This window comes from Bos grunniens, chromosome 7 (genome assembly GCF_055505025.1).
Source record: "Bos grunniens cultivar Pamir isolate PY7600 chromosome 7, Bosgru_T2T1.0, whole genome shotgun sequence".
NCBI classification, from domain to species: domain Eukaryota; kingdom Metazoa; phylum Chordata; class Mammalia; order Artiodactyla; family Bovidae; genus Bos; species Bos grunniens.
Window position 1 is genome coordinate 28964417 of NC_141171.1, and position 26628 is coordinate 28991044.

Below are 26628 nucleotides of genomic sequence, written 5' to 3' on the forward strand. Positions count from 1 at the left end.
CTGTGTCTCTTGTCCTGAATCACACAGGATGTCAGTAACAGAGCCAGGAATCGAGGCCAGCTCTTGGCTTTCCCATGGTTATATTCTACCCACTCAACTATAATGCCAAAAAAAGAAAAGATACCACAGACATTTCATCAACCTGTCTCTTCTGTCAAATTGCGTTATTCTCAAATTGTGTAAGCCTTATGTAAACAATATCGCTTCACACATGGGGTTCCATAAGTACATTTTCTGCGTGTTTCTCACACAGCAGGTTTTCTATGGATGGGTCTATAAAAAGTGCCAAGATTTCAAACTTAAGAAAACACTTAAAGGGCAGCCATCCAGCAGCATTAGAGTCATTTCTTGCCCTGAGGCACAGGAGCGTAAGTTCTCTGCAGCTGGGCTGTCGTAGGTGGTACTCATTACCCGGCGCTTAGAGCCGGATCAGGTCCTGAGTCACAGGGACCCAACCGCTGATGGATTTGACTGACTTTTGAGGCATCTTCTTTTATGCTTTCTGGCTGCATTTTTCTTCTTTTTGGTCACTCTTCTGCTCCCTCGATTGCTCATTCACCACTCTCCCCTCTTCAGCCTCTCCCCCACCCCTGGTCTCTCTTAAATATCCTATAATACTGCGAGTTCACACATGTTTATTTGAAGTTATTATGTCTAGGGAAGGAGAGTCTCTTTTAAAACTCCCTTAAAACACCCAAATTCATTGCATAAAAATGGTCCTCCTATCTGTCTGATTTGCGTTTATAAGGTTGCTGAATTTTTATTGTATTTTGTGTAAAAGATGGAGTTTCCTCCTACCAGTTACTAGCTACAAGTCATTAAATTAGCTTTTACGATAATAAAATGGAAGCATTTAATTGATTGTTAAATAATTTAAAGCAGGCTCACTAAGGTATACTGCCACAATGTAATATGTTGGTACCATAAAATGAAGATGCTAAAACTCTGACAAAGAACAGCTTTGGAATTCAGCAGTAGCTATTATAATTTATATATATTATGCTGATTAAAACATTATGCTGAAAAAAAAATAGACTTTCCTGCCTCCAATCCTTTCTCTGTCCAATCTATCTCACCCACAGTTGCCAGCTTAATCTTCAGAAACACCACGTTATAAGCATTTCTTTGCTTTCGGAAATCTTCCATGGCTCCTTGTAACTTAGAGCGTTGGTTCTCTACCTCGAAAAGGGGTACTTGTTAAAGCAGATTGCTGGGCCCCATCACAGGGCTCCAGATCCGAGGGGCCTGGGGTGGGGCCTGAGAGCTTACATATGTAAGCATTCTGGGCTGAAGCTGAAACCACTAGTCTAAAGCCCACGCTTTGACAACCATTGACATTAAAACTCAGATTTTAGTGTGAATTTATCAGCCTTTTCTTACAATAATGTAGCCTTTCTTTAACTCTTCAAATGGTCATTCATGAGTCCCTTCACAGGAACCTGCTATTTTAATGAAACTTTTCTAGAATAGAAAAGTTGGTTAGAATAGAAAATTGATGTTCCTATCTGTAATGAAATGGTTTCTGCTGCTTATAACGGATGCCCACCCTTGCTATGAAACTGTTCCACCATTTCTGTGACATCTCTGCATCCCATAGGATTTAAGATTTTCTTTCATCTTTGATTATAGTAAGTGTTGGTTTTTCTCTTCTTTGCCTACAGTACAGATTAACTTGTATTATTACTTATTTGTCCATAAATGTGATCAAATAAAGTAGTTTGTTCTGTGATAAAACCAAAAAGTTTGAAGATCTTAGATGATGATCACATAACAGAATGAAAATTAACAGCTGTTTAATTTTTTTTTTTTATTTTTTAAAAAATAAAGATGATAGTGGTCAGTCACAAAGAAGTCCTCTTGGTAAATCTAAGCACATCAGTTATGTGGTGATCCCACAAAGCTCTCTACCATATGCTTAGCAAAGGTCTTTTACCAGTCCACTAATATGGATATATGATTTTTTTCTCATCACAGGACTGAAAAGTAAAACTTACTTCCACAAGCCTTACACGAATCAATCACATTGTACTTTTTTTTTTTCGTATTTATTTTTGTTTGTACTCGGTCTCAGTTGCGGCATGTGAGATCTAGTTCCCTGACCAGGGATCAAACCCAGTCCCCCTGCATCGGGAGCACAGAGTCTTAGCCACTGGATCACCAGGGAAGTCCCCATATTGTACTTTTGATGTCCTGGTTCTGCTGTGTATGTAAGTCCAGAGGTGGATTTACTGTGAAGAGAATGAAGCTTAAACTTCAAACTCATCACTTGCATGATGGAATGGGCCCCTTCCACAGCTTGTGAGGAGCCCTAACTTTGTGTTATTGAGATCATCTATTTCTGTAAATTTTGAAAAAGTAAAATATTTTTAGACATTTTTCCTAAAAAAGTCCCCCAGATTGTATAAGCATCAGACCCTGGGGTTAGCCCTGGAGATGGTTCATGTTTACAAGTTTAAAATGAGTAAGTCAATGAATCAGAAGCAAAATTAAAGCCCTCAGAAATAAATGATTCCTTCCCTTGGTTTTCTACTTTGTTTTCAATCCATAAATAGAACTCTAGAACTACTTAATCAAATGAAGATACATGTTTTGCTATTTGAAAATTGGCAGCCATCTTACTCATTTTTGAAAATGGAAAATATTAATTTGTATTCTCATTAATTTTATGTGATCATGTTATAAATAACATTACTTGAAATGCAGGCAATTATAATTTTAACAGAAGTTATCTTTGTTAAATCAATGTGGAGCCCAGGGGAATAAAAATCATATTTTTATTACCAGTGGGGAGAACTAAAAAGCTTAAACCAATCAACAAAGTTGGAGAAGGAAATGGCAACCCACTCCAATATATTCTTGCCTGGAGAATCTGTGGACAGGGAAGCCTGGCAGGCTACAGTCCATGGGGTTGCAAAAAGTCAGACAAGACTTAGCTACTACACAACAACAATCAACAAAGCATTCCATGTTTACATAATAAAAGCATGTGAAGGCGTGATGTTTCAGTAACAGAAATAATGCATGACTCTGAACTTCCCTTTCTGTCTAGTGGTCAAGACTCCCAGGTCCCAGTGCAGGGAATACAGGTTCAATTTTTGGTTGGGGAATTAAGATCCCGCGTGCCACATATTACAGCCTAAAAAAATTAAAAATGTAATAATATATGACTCAACTCTTTGCTGCCACAAAGAACATAGGTAGAAAATTTAGAAAGATCTGAAAAGCGTAAACTAGAAAAGTGAATTTTTTTTAAGTTTATGATCAGAGAAGATGACTTACAGATACTGGACTATGCCTAATACTTACACAAACTTGTTTCAGAAGCAAAAAACTGGTACTTAGTGTTTTCTTTCGAAACAATTTGTGAGCAGTTTGTCATCACAAACAACTCTGGCACTTGACCAGTTCTATTCAGACTTGCTTTAAAACAAATGCCATTAAAATCTTACAATGTCACAATAGAAAATTCTTATTATGATTCATTCTTAATGCAAAATTTGCTTAAATTACTGTATTCATTGAGAGATTACCAAACTTCATTTCATAAAGCAGTCATTTTCATAAACAGTATAAATCGTAATTTAGATTTCTCTTTACTTTCATCACTTACATTTTTGGTTTTCCTTGTAGAAGTTCCTAATTTGTTTTTCCCCAAACAATAAATAATTGCTAAGAACAAAGATTTTCATTTTTAACCCTTACTTCTTAAAGAAATGATGGCAATGAAGGGAAATTTACTTTACTTACTATATTGAAAGTTAGGCTTACATTTTTAAAGCCAAGAGACACAAAATGTTAAAGTTGATGGTCATAAGAAGTATTTAGTGAGACCTGTTATAATTTAGATTAAATAGGCTCTATTAAATAATCACTGTGTGCACAAAGACACAGAGAAGCTGCTTCATAAATGCTGTCTGAAGGAATGGCAGAAGGATGTGTAAATTACCAAGGATGAAACTAAGAAAATTTTGTTGACCATATACCACTGAAAAGGCTCTACCACATTAATAATTGAAAGATAGCTATTCGCAGTGTATTTAAATGAAAAATTTCTGACTCTTAACATTGCAAACAATTTGAGTCTGCATAACAAATCTTACAGAACAATCCTTATCTACCATACATTCCTAGTTACCTTCCCCAAATTTACTGCCCCTAGAAGCAAAAAGCAAGAGAGTTCCAGAAAAACATCTATTTCTGCTTTATTGACTATGCCAAAGCTTTTGACTGTGTGGATCACAGCAAACTGTGGGAAATTCTTCAAGAGATGGGAATACCAGGCCACCTGGCCTGCCTCTTGAGAAATTTGTATGCAGGTAGGAAGCAACAGTTAGAACTGGACATGGAACAACCAGACTGGTTCCAAATAGGAAAAGGAGTACGTCAAGGCTGTATATTGTCACCCTGCTTATTTAACTTCTATGCAGAGTACATCATGAGAAACGCTGGGCTGGAAGAAGCACAAGCTGGAATCAAGATTGCCAGGAGAAATCTCAATAACCTCAGATATGCAGATGATACCACCCTTATGGCAGAAAGTGAAGAGGAACTCAAAAGCCTCTTGAGGAAGGTGAAAGAGGAGAGTGAAAAAGTTGGCTTAAAACTCAACATTCAGAAAACGAAGACCATGGCATCTGGTCCCATCACTTCATGGCAGATAGATGGGGAAAAAGTGGAAACAGTGGCTGACTTTATTTTGGGGGGCTCCAAAATCACTGCAGATGGTGACTGCAGCCATGAAATTAAAAGACGCTTACTCCTTGGAAGGAAAGTTATGACCAACCTAGATAGCATATTGAAAAGCAGAGACATTACTTTGTCAACAAAGGTCCGTCTAGTCAAGGCTATGGTTTTTCCAGTGGTCATGTATGGATGTAAGAGTTGGACTGTGAAGAAGGCTGAGCCCCGAAGAATTGATGCTTTTGAACTGTGGTGTTGGAGAAGACTCTTGAGAGTCCCTTGGACTGCAAGGAGATCCAACCAGTCCATTCTGAAGGAGATCAGCCTTGGGATTTCTTTGGAAGGAATGATGCTAAAGCTGAAACTCCAGTACTTTGGCCACCTCATGCGAAGAGCTGACTGACTCATTGGAAAAGACTCTGATGCTGGGAGGGATTGGGGGCAGGAGGAAAAGGGGACGACAGAGGATGAGATGGCTGGATGGCATCACTGACTCAATGGACGTGAGTCTGAGTGAACTCCGAGAGTTGGTGATGGACAAGGAGGCCTGGCGTGCTACGATTCATGGGGTCTCAAAGAGTCGGACACGACTGAGCGACTGAACTGAACTGAACTGAACTGAGAAGCCCAAACTTCATCCCTCTTATCCTTTGTCTATCATTTTCCAAAATTTATTCTCCTTTGTTAAAATGATACATAAGTCATTGAAAAAAAAAAAAAAGTCACTGAGTCTGACCACCTCCTTGGGTTTTTATTTCTTTTTTGTGAAGTCTTCATGCATGTAAAAATGTTGGCAAAATTTGTATGCTTTTTCTCCTGTTAATCTGTCATTCTTAGTTTAATTCACAGGACCCATTTAAAGAATCTAAGAGAGTAGGAGAAAAGTTTTTCCTTTCCTATATTGCTTTGGGGAATGAGTTTGTGTCTTACAAAGGGGGTTAATGACAGGGAACACTTCTAGGTTTGTCTGTTAAGTGCTTTAGGCCTGTGCCGCTTAGGCGACAAAAAAAAGTTTGTTTCTGATTCACTGCACCATTGTTTACTATTTACTATAAAATTTCTTCCCATGTTGGAATATCGTGAAGATTTCAGCTGAATGTATGCGCTTAGCTTTCAAGACTGAGACTAGGTCCAGGTATCCGCAAAAATGGTAGTTTTTGAACAGAACGCATCTCTGAATTTAGAACAGAGGCTGCTGTCTTTCTACTATTTCAGACTTCCTGCTGGTATAGAGCATCCCTCGGTCTAGAGATATTGATTATAGCCAGAAATAAATCAGAGACTTCTGTGCCTCCTTGTGTTAAGAGAAATCAGGCTTCACACTCTTGGCAGCTCTGCCTGGGTTGAGGTCTGTGCCTAACCAGCATGAATCATTTATAAAGAGAAATGAGAAGGTGCTCGTGCAGCATTGCCAGTCATCGAAAGCATTAAGCCAAAGCAGTGGCTCAGTCCCCAAATTAGCAGCATCAGCATCATCTAGCCATAGCAAGACCCTTGGAATCAGAAACTAAGGGGCTTGGGGCCTGGTAATCAGAGTCTTAACAAATCCTCCAGGTAGTTATGATACAAGTAAAATGTTGATATAAAGGAACACTCTTCCCATGTATGCTGAGAGCTTCTTATGTACCATGCATATTTCCAAGACTATTAACTCATTCATTCTTCACCCAATGCTATATGGTGGACGCTGTTTTTTTCCCATTCTACAGATATCAAAAGTGAGGCTCACAGCCCTGTTTTACTCTCTTTAAAAAACTGAAACTGGCCCAGTGCCTGTGCTGTGCTGTATTGGGTCCTTTTACATAATAAGGATCAAACACAAGTATGTCTCTATTTTAATGGAACCCATAATCTAGAGCTAAGGGCATACAGAAATGAATAGTATGAGGCCAAGAGATAGATGAAGCAAAAATATGGTTCCAGGATGACTGTCTGACTTGGGCAGCAAGTTGGCGCTGACCAGTGGTAGGAGACCTCATTTCCTCTTCACATGGGCCCACAGGCTGCTTAAGATGCTCATGAGATGATGAACAATCCTAGAGAAGAAGATGGAAGATAAAATGCCCCCCAGAGAAGGGCTGCCAGACTCAGCAAATAAAGATACAGGATACCCAGTTAAATTTATATTTCAGATAAGCAATAGATAATTGTATAGTGTTAATATGGTACATGCAATATTAAGGAGAAACTTATGTAATTTTTTGTTGGTTTCTGAAATTCATAGTTAACTGGGCATACAGTATTTCATCTGGCAACCCCTCTTGCATGACTTAGGTTCAGAAATCACACACCGTCACTTGTACAGTTCTTCTTGGCCACGCAGAGCAGATCTGATTCAGAGTGGGAGGAGACTGCAGAAAGATGTATGTTAATGCCAGAAGGTAAACATCACTGGAAGCCATCCTGGAGAGTAGCTAAAACACCAGATCTGCAAACTTGTCACCAAAGGTTTTCTCCAAGGATTCATTCCATTTTCTCACATTTTCCCCAAAGGAAGAGTGATCTTTCGGCATCTATTATCAGAATTTTATAGTATCAAGCACAAAATAAGAATAATAAGAGTAATTTCCCTAGAAGGAAGGAGGTGAACAACATAAGCCTTATTTTGAAGCAGTGAGATCGATGAATGTTTGCATATGTATCTTCAACATTTATTCAAAATTTCATCTGTACCCACATATGCAGAAGGCTTTCAAACAACAGTAATGCTTTACTTACATTCCATTTATAGTTTTAAATTCCCACTGTGGGTATTTTAATCAGCCTCTCTGTGGAGTTCTTCATCTCCCTAGAACAAAACATTATGTTTCTTTCCTTTTCAAGATCTTTATTTCGAACCTTTGTTTTCTGGCCTAATAACACCATTACATGAGAGGCTTTCACATTTTAACAACATCAAGAATATACTCAATGCTTAACATGTTATTGGCTACTTAGACTTTGGAAAACAATTGAGCAGAAGTGGAAATATGATTTAGCATTTCTTGAGTATCTACTAATGTTTGGGAACTTTTCATACCTTTTAAGCCTCCCTGAAAATCTGCAGTGTAGGTATTACAGCTTCCTTTTTCCCAGTGAACTTTATTCCACCAATATGCAAGTTGAACACACCATTTTAGTGACGGTTTTCAGAGACCGGAATTTAAATACCTGCTCTACTCTGAGGGGTGCAGCTATTAAAGGACAGCAGGCCCTGAGCCAGTTAGCCCAGAGGTGTGAAGGAGGAGCCTGGTTTTCATGCTAAGGTTGGAGAGGATCTGAAAATCAGTATGTCAAATTCTGGGAAATGATGGAGCAGCATCAGCAGGCAGGATACCGTTTGATAATGGGGTAAGAATAGTTTGTATTCTAAGGGTCAAAATCAGACACTGCTTTTCATCTTACCATTCTAAAACCTTCCATTAGAGCTTACAATTACATCGCAACTCCTACAAAAAAAGTTCTTTACCTTTTTTATTCTGCATTTTATTATGAATAATAATAACAGAAAACCTCTTGCTGAGCTTATTACACATGTGAGAAGTCTTCCGAAGTGCCTACATTTATGGGCACACTCCTATATGGGGTACCCATATGACTCTAATATTCATACCAGTCTTGAAAATTGGCTTTCTTTTCCCTATATAAGGGAAAACTGAGGCTCAGAGAGATAAAGTATGTAGCCTAAGCTTTTAAAACCATTAAGTGTCACAGTTTTAGCATCAAATGTTTTGATTTGTCCAGGGCAAAATCACTTCCTGGGGGGCAGAATGTTTCCTGGCATGCTGCACTTTCGATGCTCAAACCAGTAGTTGCAGGAAAGCCCTGAGTTGGGTCATTCTACATAGCTGGGTTCTGACTTCAGGTCCTTTTGAATTCAAAGCACGTGTTCATTCCATTACTAAGCATTTCTGTGTTGAGTTGTGTAACGTATATCTGCTTCCATACAACTATGTTTAGCACAGCGCTTTGTATATAACAGCACTAAGTAAATATGTATTGAATGAATGAATGAAGGGATGGGCAGATCATTTCTGTGTGGTTGTGTAATGATAATGCCTGTGTTATGGTGGGAGAGGTTGAAGTCATGGGGCTCTTTTTTTTCCTGCTCCAATTAACTTTAAATATAAAGCTGCTCAATGTGTTTATAAATGCTCAACAACTCTTAGGGTCAGGAAAGGATGAGTGTATGGAGGAGGGAATGGGTAGGTAGCTGCTAAATTATAATTTTATTGATTCCAGTGGTGGCCAATTTTAAGCTAGCCAGGCAATGTCCCTGAACACGGAGTTGAGAAGATGAAATAACACATCATTATATTTCCATCCTACAGACATATTATTCGTAAATAACCTCAAAAAGATAGTTAATAGGAGATAATTCAGAAGCGGTGTTTTGATGTATTACCTCTTTCCATTATAATTCATTGAATTGTAAATTTACATAACAATTTTTAAGAATGACTAACAATCAACTCACCAAAACCCTAAAAACTAAAGAATTAGTACTTAGAAACAATTGGTTCCACTGGTTGGAATGCTCCCAGCCTGCATGGTGGCCGTGATATCTCCCTATGGAGAAGTTACCGGTAAATGAGTTGGCTTAGGCCAACACCATCATCATGCTGGGACTAAAAACAGAGAAAATTCAGAGCAAATATCTCTCTCTGATATATAAAAAGAGCAGGACATATTTTCCAGAGATAAAGTGCCAAAATCATTGAGGTGAGACTTTAGAGGATTTTAGAAATTTGGTGGGCAATTAACATTTATGAAAGTATTTCTAAGGTTGGCTAAATTTCATAGAGGAAAGCGATATTCCCACATAATTTTAGTTGACCGATGAAAACAGACTTCAGCCAATTTCCTGGACTGATATAGCTTAACTGATAGTATTTATGTACATAGGTGCAAGGATTTAGTTATAATATTGCTACATCTACATACTGAAATATAAATAGCTAGAGAAATCCTTAATGTTTGTGATAGTCTGTTTTATACAGCTGTTTCTTCAAATGACTTTCACATAGTAATATAAATGCATAACTAGGAATAGAAATAATTAGGAAGGAGGCACTATAAATACTGCTCTAACTGAAAGGAGAGTTATCTGTTTTTGTCAAAATCTTGACTTCAGGTATAGTAAGAAGACCTGGAGCTTTATTTTGAGGAATAATTAACTGTAAAGTTATATCTCTGCAAGTAAAACACAATGAACCCCCCCAAAACAAAAACAAAAAATGAACCCCAAAAGCAATTATTCATCACTATCTAAACAGGAGGAACAATGATGGAATCAACATGTTTTTCAAGGTAGATCGACTTTGCTCCTCATTTTTTCAGGCTAGGCTCAGGGTACACATGATTTGTATTTGGTGAAATGTATGATCCATTTCTCAGATGGCATCTAGAACATTTCCATGACTCCTCTTAGGATGAAAGAGGATCTAAACTGACAGGAAGATCCCTGGAAGTACATGAGGGCAGAGTCCCAGGTGGCCCTGAGCAGTATATGACCAGTGCCACCAATACCTGAAAGATATTTAGGACCCTGAGCGGCACCCAGGTTTGTAGAGTGCTTTTGGTTCAAGAAGACCTGGAGCTAACAGGGCCACCAGGGCCTGTGCCCTCCTGGAGTAGCAGAGATGTTCATGTATTTCATCAATTAGCAAAAATGAGGCCCACACGGGCACATGCCTGATACTGTACTAGGCACTGGGTTTCTATCCCAAATCAGCCAGATGAGTCCTCCTATTTGCATTTCAGAAAAACCCTGCCTGGATTTCACACTCTTCAAAGGAATCAAGCATAAGCTTTTAGCAGTATCTTCAAATAAGGTTATACAGTCACAGGAATATACTGACAAGATGGCAGCCCTTTTAAAAGTCAAGACTATTAAGATGGTTTTAAGACAGTTTTTATATTTTTTTAAAAATTGCTGTTTTTAAGCGTTCATTTGGTGAATTTTGACAAATGCATGCAGTTATGTGACTGTATCACATTACTTTAAGCATATGTCATATTACTAGACCACACTACCTGTGACTAAAAATATTTTTAATCCTGGTGAGTTGCATAAATAGGATATGCATTTAATATTTTGAAGGCAGAAGCATTAAATGTGAACATTAAAAGCATTAAATATAAGTCTCTAAATACACTTTAAGGTTTTTAAGCCTGTTTTGGCCCTTCTTCATCTTTAAAATTATACCAGGGCCATCAAATAAATGAGGCCCTCCTAGTCTCTTTCCTCTGCTGAGAGGACTGGGCCTAATTATGTGGTAGCCTTTGTGGACAGCTAAGAAGCTGAAAATGAAGCATGTCCCCGCAACACTTCTTATAGAAAGTTGAATTGGATTTTTCTTGCACTATCCTTGTTTTATCCCTCTTCTCTTACCATCACCTTCAAGTGTATCAGTGGCAAGTTAACTTTCATAAAGTAGTATTTGAAAGCTAGTGGTGTTATCAAGTCCAAGCCCATATTGCTCACCATATAACAGTCCAATAAATCAAGAGATGAGATGTTGGGGCAAGAAACAGCAACTTCATTCAGAAAGCCAGCAGACCAAGAAGATGGTAGACCAGTGTCCCAAAGAACCTTCTTACCCAGGTTGCAATTCAGGCTTCTAAATTTATACTAAAAAAGGAAGGGATGTGACTGTTTGTTATAAAGTTCTTGGTGCAGGAATCCTTTGTTCCTGTAGCTGTCTTGGTAGATCTGGTCATAATGTTCCTATAAACCTCCAAGAAGACAATTGTTATTTTGTGTTCTGCAACTTTTTAATCACTATAAAAATGGAAAAGTGCTATACCTTTGAAGGTGAGAGCCTTGAGAATGGACTATCCCTGTACATTTGAGGGTGTAGGCAACAGTCTTTTACAAAAAGTACAGAGTCAGCATGACTAAGCGCAGATAGCAGCACACAAAGGTTAGTGCTAAGGGCCTAGATCCAATATGGAGTCAGGTTTGTTCTTCTCTGTTAGAATGAGTCCTAATGTTACAATGCATTCTAAATAAATGTGACACTGGGGAGGGCTTAGCAGTTTTTCCTCCCCCTGCCTGCCCTATCCCACTTCCCCCTTCTTGAAACTATGTGGGTATTATTGAGGGTTTTCATGCCTATTCCAAGTCTACATCATAACAATATTCCACCTCAAAGAAATTGGCCCCAACATAGAGGGGAAAAAAAAAATCAATCACTTGGGCACATGACCAGGCAGAAATTATGCAAAACATTTGAAAAAGAGTTGTAGGTATGAATATAGTAGAAAGATATGACCTTTCGGTGAATCTTTTCCTGATTCAGTTCCCAGTGACTCACTCTGTGAACAAGTGCTGTGAACTTTCTCTCTCCATGCTTAGATGTGCTAATCTGTAAGATGTAAAGAGGACAAAGCTGTGGGGTTGTTGTGAAAATTCAATGAGAATAACCTGTTTACCAAGCAGGGCCTCTAGCACATAGGTGATGCTCAATGATTTTTGTTCTTCCTCCCATCCTTAAAAATAATGAAACTCACTTGAAATATTCAAGGCCATTTATAGGCTCCAAAATCCATATTTAAAATAAAGTATACGTAGTAAGAAGATTCTTGGTAATGCTGACCCTTAGCAAAATTATGAGACTATTTTGAAAGTACAGATCCCCTCTGGGTGGATTTTATGTCTCATAGCTTCTTATTTGAAGTAAACAAGAGCCTTTTGTGGTAATCTCTCCCACGTGAGCAATGGGAACAGATTGTCTTCGATATAAGGCAAACGAGAAATTGCTTAAGTAAAGGTAGTGACTGTATGAGTCATAAACCACTTTCTCAGATAACAGCCATTAAGTACGTCTGTGTACATATTTGACAATTTTTATTTCACTGCCTTTTGACAGCCCTTTAGAAGGGTTTAAGAGAACAAGATCTGACTACAGCTTTCAAACATTCATCGCTGAATATTTGTTAACCTTGCTCCCTGTGATAGCTGAAGAACTAAGATAATGCCCTTCAAATGGAGATAAATTACAATCTTTCAGAAGATTATCACGGTCTTAATCGAGTTTGCTCCAGCAGCTGAACAGCCTGTGACCTTGTTATACACCAAACATATCTGTTACTTTATGTTTCTATAGGTACTAGGGTAGAACCTTTAATCTAAATGTTTTCTGTATACAAAAGGACGGATTTACTTCAGTTACTCCCTTTGGAGATAAAACAGAAGATTCAGCTTATTTAAAAAGAGTGTGTCAAGCTAGTTCAGATATAGTTCCAGTTGTTTTTTTTTTTACTATTTCAAGGACATAATTTCAGAATTACAGGAGAGTTGAGAGAGAATATTACAGAGATTACCTGGATACCTCTTACTCAAATTTCCCAAATGTTACCATTTTCTAGATGTGTAGTGTGATTTAAAGGAAGAAGAAGATAATTCCAAGTTCAGAAACAGGCATTGTCTTATATAATTCTGTGTACTGTGCTCTTATATGCATGAAAAAAGCATAGAGATTTCACAATTGAAATATTCAGGAGGATGTCAGAGAATCTACATCCTTTATTTCTTTGAAGGAAATCAATTGCCAATTTTTCTATGTAAGTATTACAAACTGCGGGTTTGTGAACAGAACCCAACATACGGTCTGGTTTATGAAAACTACAATTATTACATCTTGGGAAATTAAAGTACTTTTATCCTGACTATAATGTTACAATAACATGGAAATCAGCGGGCATGGTGTCCCAGGATGTCAGCACATCGGCAGTTATGCCCTAGTGCCAACTTTCAACAAAAGGGACAGAGTTTGAATGGTATTAATTATTAAATGGTAACATTTAATCCTAGATCCTTATTATCTGTGCCAAGAGAAAACATCTGCGGGTGCTTAGAACAGGCAGATTTTGAAGTATCCATACAGATTCTGTTGGGTTTTGATGAAGTCTCCCAGAGAACAAGGTAATTTGGGATGCTCAGCATTTATTCTCCCACTCACATTCTTAACCTCTCTGCAGACAGATGACTGTGGTACTGAGAAGGGCTCTATGTCTTACCCATGTGGCAGAGGGAAAAAGGAGAGGTACTTCTTTTCCGCTTCTGCCCTGTCGGGGCTATTTGAAATGAGTTCGATATCAGTCATTGCATGAGAGAAAGCTCAGCAACACTCTATCAGCCTCTGGAGCAGTGGCCGCAATCTGTATGACAACATCCATGCATTCTGTTTCCTGATGCCCTTTGCCTCTCTGTTTTAGTATTCTTTTGTAAGTGTTCCTGACATTTTGTTTATCTTTCTTTTAAACATGATGGCAAGATTATGTCTAAAAATGAGAGAGAAAAAAAAAAACCCTCCATTCTTCACTTGTTAAATCTGTTGAAGGAAAACAATTCAGCACCATTTTCAAAACACTAAGAGCATTTCAAGACACTCAGAAATCTCCAGCAATGGCTGGGCACAGTCAGAGATAGGGTACAAAAAGGACAAAAGGAATTCTCATACTTCATGCCACTTAGATGAACTCAGACTTTCAATTGATAATCTAGTTTCTTCTTTGTCGAAGCAACAAACAATCTTAAGGAAAAACATATTTTCCCTCTTAGCTTCACAAGTAGACATATCCATGAGGCCCTCATCCTCCTCTTTTGAAATAAGTGTATTAATGTTCATTTTGTTTGATTTCAATGACCTGCCTAGTAGTGGATGCCCCAAATGGAGCACTTAACCATTCTATAATAAAAATGTTGCAGCTTATCAAGAGAAGGAAATGTATGAGGAAGTCAAAGAAAAATCTATTTACCAAGAGAGTCTAAAGACTGCTTTTGAAGTTTAGATTTAATTCACCCACCACTGTAAATCTGATTTCCAAGTTATTAGATTTCTTGTCTGCACTTTTCATTCACTAGATTACTTGGGTGCCCAAACTCTCCCCTATTTCTGACTTTTCCTTGATCTTTTTACCTCCTAATATTCAAATCATGTCCATCAAGTCGGCATTGCTGACTCGATGGACATGAGTTTGAGCAAGCTCCCAGAGTTGCTGATGGACAGGGAAGCCTGGCGTGCTGCAGTCCATGGGGTCACAAAGAGTCGGGCACTACTGAGCGACTGAACTGAACTGAACTGATTCGAATCATGCTTCCCCCTCTCCCCTGCCTCAAGAATTGTATCATAAGTAGAAGATATAAAACCTCCAACACGATATTCAGAATTTTTTACTAATTTATCTTTGGGTCTTCCTGGTGGTTCAAGGGTAAAGAACCCACCTGCCCATGTTAGGAGACACAGGTTGGATCCCTCAGTTGGGAAGATCCCATGGAAAAGGAAATGGCAAACCACACCAGTATTCTTGCCTGGGATAATTCCACAGACAGAAGAGCCTGGCAGACTACAGTCCATGGGATCTCAAAGAGTCAGATACACCTTGGTGACAAAACACACACCATTTAATCTTTATATCATGTTCATAAACCCATGACCAGACTTAGACCACTTTTTCAGATGTATCTCAACTAAAGAAGCACACCCAAAAGAGTAATTCCTAATCTTTATTGTTATACTTTTCAAGCACTTAAGAACATCCAAGAATGTAGTTTTAATTAATTCATTGAAAAATCTCCTACTCTCACTTGAAAAGCCTGTAAATTCTTAGGTGCTTTTCTTTTTGTCTGAACGTTAAGTTCTCTGTCATCAGAGAACTTGTCACTGTCATCTTTGTTGTTATGGCTTGTCATTCTTCACACCACGTGTCAGTCCATGTGACATGCTCTCACTTTATCAAGTCTTGTCCAGCAGAGCCCTTAAGATAGGATTCTTCTGTTCTAGCTGGTCACCAAAAATGTTCGTGTGGCTTTTGTAATTTCTACACCACCACACCTATTAGGCAGGGGACCTCAAACAGAGCCACATTCAGTGTAATAAATTGTTTCTCCTGCTTCCTTTCTACCTGCTATTACAAGCCCTTGACCCCCTCACAAAGTCCACCACTTAACTATGTGAACCCCTAAAGGTTGCCTCTAAACTTCTTATAAACAAGACTTGGTATTAAATAAGTATAGTTGGTAACTAGATCTTAAGCCCATATAGCTGTGTGATTTTCTTTTTTAATATTAATTTCTTTGGCTGTGCCAGGTCTTAATTGCAGCACGCAGGATTTTTTTTTTAGTTTGCAGCATGTGAGATCTAATTCCCTGACCAGGGATCAAACATGGGCCCTCTGCACTGGAAGCATGAAGTCTTAACCCCTGAACCACCAGGGAAGTCCCATTGTGTGGTCTTATGCACACTATTTCCTGACCTGCTATAATGGATTGAGTAGTGTCCCTCAATAATGCATGTCCACCCAGAACCTCAGAATGTGGTATTTGGAAATAAAGTCCTTGCAGAAATAGTTAAGGGAAGATCAAAATGAGATTCTAGTGGATTAGGGTAGGCCCTAAATGCAATGAAAGAGTCCTTAAAAGGATAGAAAAATACACACAGAGACACGGGGAAGACAGCCATAGGAAAACAGAGGCAGAGATTAGAGTTATGCTACCACCAGCTGAGAAACACCAGGAACCACCAGGAGCTAGAAGAGGCAAGGAAGGATTCTCCCCCGAAGCCTTTGAAAGGAACATGACCCTGCTGACACCTTGGTTTGACAGTCTGGCCTCTGAAACTGTTCCAGAATGGTACATACTTCGTACAAATGCTGTGTGGATTAAATTGTAAAGAAACTGCTACAAGAGCAAGTTCAAATCTCCACTTAGTCACTCGCTAGTGATGATGGAGAATATGATTGAAATTGTCTAAACCTCAGTTACCTATAAAAAAAAAAAGAGAGATAATAATTTCCATCTACCCTCACTGAAGAGGTTTTGTGATGAACAATTGAAGTTTAAATATGAAAATTCCTGACAGACAAGAAACAATCATGAAATGTGGGAATCTGTTTTTCCTTCCTCCTTTCCCCTCAAATTACAGGAGGTGGTGGGTTGGGAGGAGAGAACAGGCCATTAGGATTCTCTTCAGTTAGTTGCTTCAGTAAGAAGAATGACCATCAGCACACCAGAGAAGAACTCTGGCAGTGTCTTTGGGTTGATTTCTGATCTTCTTAAGCTATTCTCCTCTAAATATAGTTTTTAGAAGTGTTGATATCAACATTGCTAAGTCACAGCAATCTCTACGCGGTAGAATTTGTACAAATCTTATCAGCATTTCCATCAGTGCAGCGGGTCCAGCTCTTCCTCTCTCCCTGTCTCTTTTTTTTTTTCTTTCCTTCTTGCAGTGTTTCTTCCCATCCATTTTCTCTCCATTGTATCATGCTGCTCTGACATAATGATTGGGGATAATGCTGGAAAAGGGGCAGTCCCAGTCTGCTCAAGGTGTTCTCATACTCTAAGCCTGATGTTGAAGCTGAAGCTCCAATACTCTGGCCACCTGATGTGAAGAGCTGACTCATTTGAAAAGACCCTGATGTTGGGAAAGATTGAAGGCAGGAGGGGAAGGGCAAGACAGAGGATGAGATGGTTGGATGGCATCACCGACTCAATGGACATGAGTTTGGGTAAACTCCCGGAGTTTGTGATGGACAGGGAGGTCTGGCATGCTGTGGTTCATGGGGTCGCAAAGAGTCGGATATGACTGAGCGACTGAACTGAACTGAACTGAACTATAAACATAGGTACCCGGGTGCTATGGCAGGCTTCACGAAGAGCTGGGACAGTGCGTCAGAGAACACATGCAGAATAGAAACAGCATAGTAGGTATCTGTAAATGGCTCAGTACATAGCAGAGATCCACAAGATCAGTTGGTGGCTACAGCTGGGGCTCTTATTTCACATACGATGACCACGAGACCACCAAAGTGTCACAGAGGAGTCAAGCCAGGGAAATATGTGACCAGAGCACAGCCTCATTATCAGCCATTTATTCAGTGACCTTGAATTTACCACAGTCACCTGGGAGAAGGGCAGCCAGACACAAGGGGCCTGAGGATGAGCACAGGAAGTATCCAGGGAAGGAAGCCCAGAGAACCCAATGCCAGAAGGCTGCCCAGGTGATGCCCACCACCTGCTCAGCAGAGAAATGGTCTGAGGAGATTCCAAAAGTCCAGAAACGTTTCTGGGGGGTAGATAAGGGGCTAAAAATATTTAAGGTATAGAAAATGTATGTTTTTGGGGTTGTAGAGTCTTTGGTGTAAATCTGGTTCTGACATGCAGTCGAATAGCCTTGAGAAAATTACTGCTCTAAACTTCAGTTGCCCCATATCTAAGTGGAAATAAACCTTCCTTGCAGGCTTGTTGTAAGATTTAACTCAAATTGTATATGAAAGCATCCTGGTATTTAAGATTAGAAAAAAGTTTATTCTTTCCTCCCTCCCTTTCTTTCTTCCTTCCCCTTCTCCCCTGAATTCCTATAAAATCACCTTCCCAAGTAAGAAAAAGCTTTACATTCCACATGAAGAGAATAATCTACTTCTTGTTCATTTAGAATTAAGATTCAAATGGTCCTTTTCTTAATCAAAGTTAGAAAGGAATGTTGGTAATATCTCCTACAGACACTCCTAGATTCCTAAAACTGGTGAACATCTGAGCATAAGTACCCTCTCCACTTGTCACTGGGTAAAGTACTCTTCCACAGTGAACGAGAACTGGGCTACATATTATATATATATATATAAATATATATATATTTATATATATATACATATATACTTCAGTGCTTCTAAATGCTGATTTGTGACAGGTCAAGAGGAGACAGAGAAGAAATGGTAAAAATGGAAAGTTAATAATCACTAAGTTATCTAAGGTTCATAAAGTTGAAAAAGATATAAACACAAGGTAAGTGGCCAAGAAGTTAATGAAAGTTATCTGAGAGCAAGTAATGAAGGCAGGTAATGAAGGCCTCTGGAGAAGGCAATGGCACCCCACTCCAGTACTCTTGCCTGGAAAATCCCAGGGACGGGGCAGCCTGGTGGGCTGTCATCTATGGGGTCGCACCGAGTCGGACACGACTGAAGCAACTTAGCAGCAGCAGCAATCAAGGCCTTGAGTGACAGATTTATACTGAAAGAAGATGTATTACTTAGGAAATTTTCAGGTAACAGAAAACAGGTCAAAATTGCTTAAACTATTGGCTCATATATCAGGAAGTCTGGATAGAGGATAGTCTGGCTTTAGCATTGTTGGATTCTGTGGTTCAATGTATTGACCTGGATCTATGTTTTCTAGCCTTTCTACTCTGCTGACTAAGTATCATTTCATCACCAGGGCTCACTCCACAGAATGGTCATAGTAGCCATCAGAAATATGTTCACAGTTAGGGGAAAGAGGAAGAGGCTATTATCCAATGCAAGTCCTTGTGCCTGATGCACAGTAAGGCCAAACAAACAGGAATTTGGAGCAGAGAAAGGTTTATTGCAGGGCCATACAAGGGGATAGTGGCTCAGTAGCTTGTGCTCCCCAAACCCTGAACTCCCCCAAAGAGTTTCAGCAAAGCATATTGAAAAACAAGATGAGAGAGGGGCATCTTCTCTTGCAAACTTCTTGATGTTGGAATCCTTTGTTCTTGCAGTTAATCACATAGGTCACAATCTTCCTGTAAACTTCCAACAAAACAAACGTTATTCTCTGCTCTGCAACTTTTTGCCTCTGAATGAATGGATTCTTAAAGGTCGGAGCCTTAAGAACGGGCTGTCCTGTATATTTCAGGCTATAGACATTCTTTTAGGAAAGGTGCAGAGCCAGCATGACTGAGCACAGATCACAGAGCGCAGGTTAAAGTAAAACAAACAGATCCAGCGTGGAGTCAGGCTTGCTCCTACCTATTAAAAGGCTTCTTACAGTTCAGAAACCTCTCATCAGTCTGTCTTCACTTTAGATTAACTGGATGTGGGTCACATACTCATTCCTGAAGAGGGAAGGACCAGCCGGGCTTTGCCCTGTGCTCCGTGGGAGTTGGCTTTTGTTGAGGGCTTAGATACGTGAACAAAAACTAAAATTGATCAAGAAGAAAGTCCAGGCTAGGCCACCAACCTATAAATAATTAGAAGGGTGAAATGTACAAATTTCTAAGAGCCAGTCACACAGGGAGTTACTGGCAAAGTCAGATCTGGACTTTAAAAAAAAATGTATTTATTTTTGGTTGTGCTGGGTCTTCACTGCTTTGAGAGGGCTTTCCCTAGTTGCAGCAAGTAGGGGCTGTTCTTCATTGCAGTGCCTTCTGTTGTCACAAAGCACGGCTCTAGGTGCATGGACTTCAATAGTCGGAACATGTGGGCTCAGTAGTTGTGGCACACGGGCTTAGTTGCCCCACGGTACGTGGAATCTTCCTGGACCAGGGATTGAACCCATGTCCCCTGCACTGGCAGGTGGATTCTTATCCACTGTACCACCAGGGAAGTCCTGGATTTTTTCCTTAAGTCCCAGGCAGAAGGTTTACTTTATGGTTGTGTTGTTTTGTTTGAACTATACTATACTGCCTCCTAAACAAATAGTGCAAAACCTCCTCTCCCTAACAAGTACATGCAAGATTCTGGTGTCCTCTGCTCTCAATTGATTTCTAAGCCCATGCATCATATCATGTACCACTGCAGCAGGAGATCCTCAAAGTGTTACCACTCTGTCAAGGTCAGTGTTTCTTACCCTGACTGAGCAACAAGATCATCTGGGCAGTGTGTTAAACATATACCTGCCTGAGATACTGATTCAGGACTGGATATCTGTATATTTTTGAATCCCAGATGAAAGAGAATTGGAGCTTGGAACACTGAAGACTGAGTTGGGAGAGAACATTATTTCACTGTGCACTTTTTTGTCTGGTTTGCATTTTTTCGTCACATGTATACTATTCTCTTCCTTTCCCTTCTTTCTCTTTTTCTTTTATATGGCCCCTGATGTTTCTGAGGTGCAGAGCGGGGCTGAGAAGTTTTCATTTCAATATGGTCCAGTATCAGGCTTTAGATTGGCTACTGCAGAAGCCAAAACTGTTTAGAACCTTTTATTCAGAGTCACAGTGGAGCATTGTCCTTTGGAGTCATTGTCTCATTAATGAAAACCCTAAGGCCCACGAGGGGATCGGTGCTGGTGCCTGACTCACATTCTCGGACTCATTTCTTTTCTGGTTTCTCCAAAAACCACAAAGTCTCAAATGTGTCCCATTTCTTGAAATGAAGAACTGTAGATGACCAGAGAGTTTTGTTGACACAGAAAAGGAGAATTCAACAGAAAATTGCTCAGTTCCCTTTAGAAGTCAGCTTCATGCTGTTCTCATCAGTCAGTCCACTGACAGATGTGTCTCAATATCAGACAGAGACCACAGTAAAAAGATGCTGTTTATTTTTAAATCATATTGTAGGTGTTCTTGCCAAAGTCTCTTCTGAGTGATCAGAGGCACTACTACTCTTTGAATTACAACCCAAGAAGTAAGAATCACTAACTGGATGTGCTAAAGACCTTCTCACTAGCAATTTAAAGAGATTAAAATGTTGATGGAGAAAGATGTGTTTAGAAATCATTGAAATGATAGATTTTTTTTTTTCCAGAGAGGGATATCCTTTATTCACTCTTTTGTAGTTAGTTATGGTCTGATGGCAGAAAGTGAAGAGGAACTAAAAAGCCTCTTGACGAGGGTAAAAAAGGAGAGTGGGAAAAGCTTGCTTAAAATTCATCATTGAAAAAAATAAGATTATGGCATCTGGTCCCATCACTTCATGGCAAATTGAAAGGGAAAAAGTGGAAGCAGTAACAGATTTTATTTTCTTGGGCTCCAGAATCACTGCGGACAGTGACTGCAGCCATACAATTAAAAGTCGCTTGCTCCTTGGAAGGGAAGCTATGATAAACCTAGATGGTGTATTAAAAAAGCAGAGACATCACTTTGCCAACAAAAGTCCGTATAACCAAAGCTATGGTTTTTCCTGTAGTTATGTACAGATGTGAGAAAAGTGAAGTGAAGTCACTCAGTCATGTCCGACTCTTTGTGACCCCATGGACTGTAGCCTACTAGACTCCTCAGTCCATGCAGTTTTCCAGGCAAGAGTACTGGAGTGGGTTGCCATTTCCTTCTCCAAGGGATCTTCCCAACCCAGGGATTGAACCTGGTCTCCCGCATTGCAGGAAGATGCTTTACCGTCTGAGCCACCAGGGAAGCCCAGATGTGAGAATTGGATCATAAAGAAGACTGAGCACCAAAGAATTGATGCTTTCAAATTGTGGTGTTGGGGAACACTCTTGAGAGTCCCTTAGACTGCAAGGGTATCAAACTGGTCAATCCTAAAGGAAACCAACCCTAAATATTCACTGGAAGGACTGATAATGAAGCTGAAGCTCCAATACTTTGGCCAGCTGATGTGAAGAGCTGACTCTTTTCCTCATCAGAAAAAGACCCTGATGCTGGGAAAGACTGAAGGCAAAAGGAGAAGGGGGCCACAGAGGAAGACATGGTTAGATAGCCTCGCTGACACAATGGACCTGAATTTAAGCAAACTCTAGGAAATAGTGGAAGACAAAGGAGCCTGAAGTGCTGCAGTCCATGGGGTCACAAAGAGTTAAACACAACTTAGCGAGTGAATGACAGTAAATGGTCTGATGGAAATCAACCGCAGAGGCAGTTCAGTGCAGCCTAATGGTCATTTTCACAAGAATAAACCAGACCACTTGTGGACATAGGAATTACTCTCTTTCACCTTTGCTTCATACAGGATATTTTTTAACCAGCATAAATTGTCTGGCAAATCTTGATTTATACTATATATGGGAAAGTGTTCTTCCTAGAAGGCCAAAGTCATAGCTTGTCCTTAACAACTGGCTAAAAACCTTTTCAGTGGACAGGGCCCATCCCTCCCTCTATCTATACTGTGCTTTCTTCCACAAAGCTTTCCTCTCCGTTTAACACCCATGAAGCTATTCCTCAGCAGCCCAACTTTCGAGCAAAGAGCTTGTCTGTTTGCAAGATGCAAATGCCAGGTAATTCTGGGGTAGGAGAGTCCAGAAGATGTCTCACCCACAGGATTTGTGCAGAACAATGGGTGACTCAGTCTGAGGAAATATTGATCTGAACTACTGGCTCCAAATTTCCTGCAATTCCTTTACAGTGACCTAGACTTAATCTGCACTTGGGGCCTAAGGGTTCATCCAAGATGGACAAAAGATCCAAATTAGTTCCAGGAACTGATAAGAGATTGTACGAAAACGGAGACCATCAGTTTGCTAAGGCCATTTTCCTCATGAAGCACCGTTAGGAAGGAAGCCAAACTTTGTTTCCCAACGTTTTCTGTTCCCATCCATCCACATGGGCCTTAAATTTCTAAATATGCAAAATATGGTTATTTTTATGAGCTAAACAAGTTCTAAAGAGCACATATGTCTTATTAAGTGAAAATTAGTATTTAGTATTCTACACTGGTTTAAAAATTAAAGAATATTTTTTCTTTAGTCCCAAGAAGGGGGTAGAGAATTAACTGTTGAGTTCCTATGGTGATTTAAAAACATATTAGATTTTTATGTTATCTCATTTAATTCTTGTAACTATTCTGCAAATTGATTACATTGTGTTATTTAATATTAAACCCCAGATAGTATCTACTGTATGTCTTCTCTATTGGAGGGACGATGTTGCAGGTGCTGGGGGCTTTGTGATCCCACCAGGAATAGTCTGATGGGCAAGACAACATGAGTGACTCATTGCAATTCAAACAGAAAGATGCCATAACAGATAATATACAGAAGGCTGCAGGAGCATGCATTTTAAAATTTAAATTTCTTTAATGTATGCACAATGAAACTGGTAGACCTACACCCAAAAACAAATTCCAAAGTAGCTGCAAAAAATTCTGATAGTTTGATACAATCCATTTACTAAAAACTCAGGTAATTTACTAGGAATATAAGCTGCTCTTTTTTTTTTTTAGGGAACAAATGAGAAGGTTTCTGAATCTTAAAATGTTCTAAAGAGACTTCACTTATTTATTCATACTCCCACATTCTTTTAAAAATAATTTAACATCGTTTACAAAAGTGCATGCAATAGTACAGGGTAAATTAAAATACTCAGTACCAAAAATGACTCTATGTCATTTTTTCCTCTTAATATACATTTCCTGTTCCCCACAAACAACTGTTTCCTTTTTTTCTGGTTTCAATTCTGTTTCAAGTCACTGCGGCTAACCTGGGAGACAGGGTTTCCTCTGGAACTTTCGATGCCTTGTGTGCCTGAGACTGCTTGACTTGCCTCCACGTGGGGTCTGTGTCACCTCTTCCGTGAGTACAAGTCTCTAAACTACTTAGGCAGGAACTTCTTTCCCAGACAAATGTGTTTATCAGAGAGCAGTTGGATTGCATGTACGGAAGCCTCAACAAAGAGGATGTTCCATCTCAAATTTATGGCCTCTTGGCAACCCAAGTATGCATATGACTCTCAAGATGCCATAGCGTGTCAGCAACCACAGTCGCTGATGGGAACAGGCTGGGCATCTGCTTATTGGTACTTCCTGGTTGAAGTATGACAATCAGTGCCTTTTTTGAATTTGTGCAGCTTTTGGATTATTAATTTCAGGATGGGAAATCATTCATAGTCTTAATTTAAAGAGGAAACCATTAGAGTAGAGGCTGTAGCTATAAATCAATACTAAAGATTTTTCTCTGAAATATGATGTTTCTACCTGACTCTGAGATTGGATTTTTTCCCCCTTTCATTCTTGAGCTTTTGCATTTGACTTAACATACTGACTCCATCAGGTTCTTGTGGTGAATTGATAATGAAATTAGGGGAGACAGGGTCCATTGACTTAGAAGACCTGTGCCATTCGTTAAGTCTTCTCTCTGTTTCTGCAACTGGCTTGACACCTGCTTAGTCACCTTGGTTTTAGCCCTTGTCTCTGACACTGACACTTGAGAGAGCAGAGCACAGAATGGAGATGAGGTAGCATGGTAAATAGATGTTATAAAAGAGACAGAGGTGAAAATCAATACTTCCGTTAACATCTAAAAGAGGCTTTTCAAAGAACATTTATATATGTAGCTGATGTTCCTTTAAGGACTACAAATTATGAGACTACCACTGTGGTGTGATTTTATTTTCCTTTTATTTTGACAAGAAATTTCACCAGTAGACTTTAAAACTAAAACAAACAACAAGCAAAAAAGAAACCTCTGCCTAGGAAAAATATTGAAATAAAGGTTACCTTTTTCAAGAAAGTAGATATAATAAAAATTCAAGTTATATCCATCAAAATTATTACTGATGTGAAACAAAGCAGATATTTTTCTTGAAGTGTACTGTAGTAGACATTGATTTGTACATATATCTCCTTTATAAAGATATTACTTTTTAATACATATAGGCAATAAATTGTTAATTTTCTGTTTTTAGTTTTGTTGTATTATCCTCTCATCCTCAGATCTAGGTTTAATTCTTGGCTTCTGCATTCCCTGCCCTATGACTTAGAGAAGACAGTCAACTTTTTTTAATGCATTTCATTTTCCACGTGTATAAATGTACTGGGAGGAATAAATGACAGGTGCCTGTAAGTGCCTAGCACAGGGGTGCACAGTGGAGTTTCAGTGGCTGCTACTCCCCACCTCCCCCACTCTACTCCATTTTCCATTTCCCCCACGTGAGATCCCTCACCACTTCTGCTTTACCATCTACACTGCGTACCTGCAGAGGCACACCTCTGATAAAGGGTGATAGAGTTCAGTGGCTTCAGATGAGGGACTGACCTGGTGACTTCCCCTCCTGTGACCTGGTGACTACCACTCCTGCTCCTCTGTCATTCTTTCCCAGAGCCTGTGCACAGGAGCCAAAGCTTGCTAGGATCACTCCCCATCATCAGGCAGGGTGGGATTTGGGGAGTTTCTCTGCTTCTGGGAACAGAGGTCTTTGACTCAGGGGGTCAAAGAGATGTAGATTGTCAGCTTGGATCGGAAGGATGCACAGTTCCTCTAAACTTGGTTCTGATCTTCAAGATATGGCAGATTTAGAATGAAGTGTTGCAAACCTTTGGAGAAAATGAGAGCTTCTCAGAATTCAAATGAGCAAAAGCCAGGAATGTTCATCATGTCTGACAGGCATCCAAGACTATGGAAAAGCAAATTTCAAAAAGTTCAAAGAGCATATTTGCTTGGTCTCATGGCCAGAGGGTTTTCTAAAAGGGTGTAGATAGGTCCAGAAGGAGGAGAAAATAAAGTTATAACTATAATCTAACTATAATAAAAAAATGAGTCGAATATGGAAGAAAAACTATAGAAATCAATTATGGTGGCACAGAGCTCAGATTTTTAAAAGCATGTTTGAAAGATCAAAGAACTTGTAGCCAGGAACAAAAGCATTGCAGTATCACAAACCTAGAGGAAAAGTGTCATAAAGAATAAAGTAAAAAATAAGGTCAATTTCACTAGGGGAAAAAAAGATAACAAAAAATCACTTTCCGCAATGTGTAAGGAGCAAATAAGAACATGGAACTGTTAGTCACATTTCTAAGAGATTATGATGTAATGTTAACAAGACAAAAAGAAAATAGAATTACTCAGCTCCTATTTTGCTCTGTCTTCTCTACCAGAAGAATGACCTTCAGACTGAAAATGTAAAGATGCCTGGCAGATGTGCCTGAGGACTGAAAACAAAACGTGTTAAATGCCAAGCAGGGAGCCCCTGAATGATTTTCCACAGGAAATGCATCCATGTGAAGGATCCCAGAGATGAGGTCAGCCAGAAGTGGGCCACTGCTGCAACAGTCCCTCCCAGAGATGATGAACTGAAGGGAGGCCGTGCAGAGGGTCAGAGAAAGGAGGTCTAGTGATGGAATAACCCACTGCGGATGCTCTAGAAAAGATGTGGATTAGCTGCTTGGGATTTCACAGATCTTCTGTGAAAACAGAAAACAGAACGAGGAGAGTGGAGAATGTGGGTGGAGAGCAATCACAAGAACCTAGTTCTAGACGCAGAAAGTTGGGGTATGTTTAATACAGGGAGAAGGAAGATTTTCCAGAATCATACACTGAAATAGCTGGATATGAAGTAG

General features: G+C 39.5%; 1 protein-coding gene across 4 annotated transcripts in view; it reads left to right on the plus strand.

The window, feature by feature from the left end:
• The window catches only part of LOC147368971 (uncharacterized), a 513832-nt gene that overhangs the window by 481698 nt on the left and 5506 nt on the right, over positions 1 to 26628 (plus strand). The window contains exon 5 of one of the 4 annotated variants that reach the window (XM_086410559.1): positions 23761 to 23866. The exons of the other annotated variants lie outside the window; for them this stretch is intronic. Within the exon in view, the coding sequence (XP_086266685.1) occupies positions 23761 to 23832 (72 nt within the window). The 3' untranslated portion in view covers positions 23833 to 23866. The remainder of the gene's footprint in view (positions 1 to 23760; positions 23867 to 26628) is intronic. 4 annotated transcript variants of the gene reach the window in all.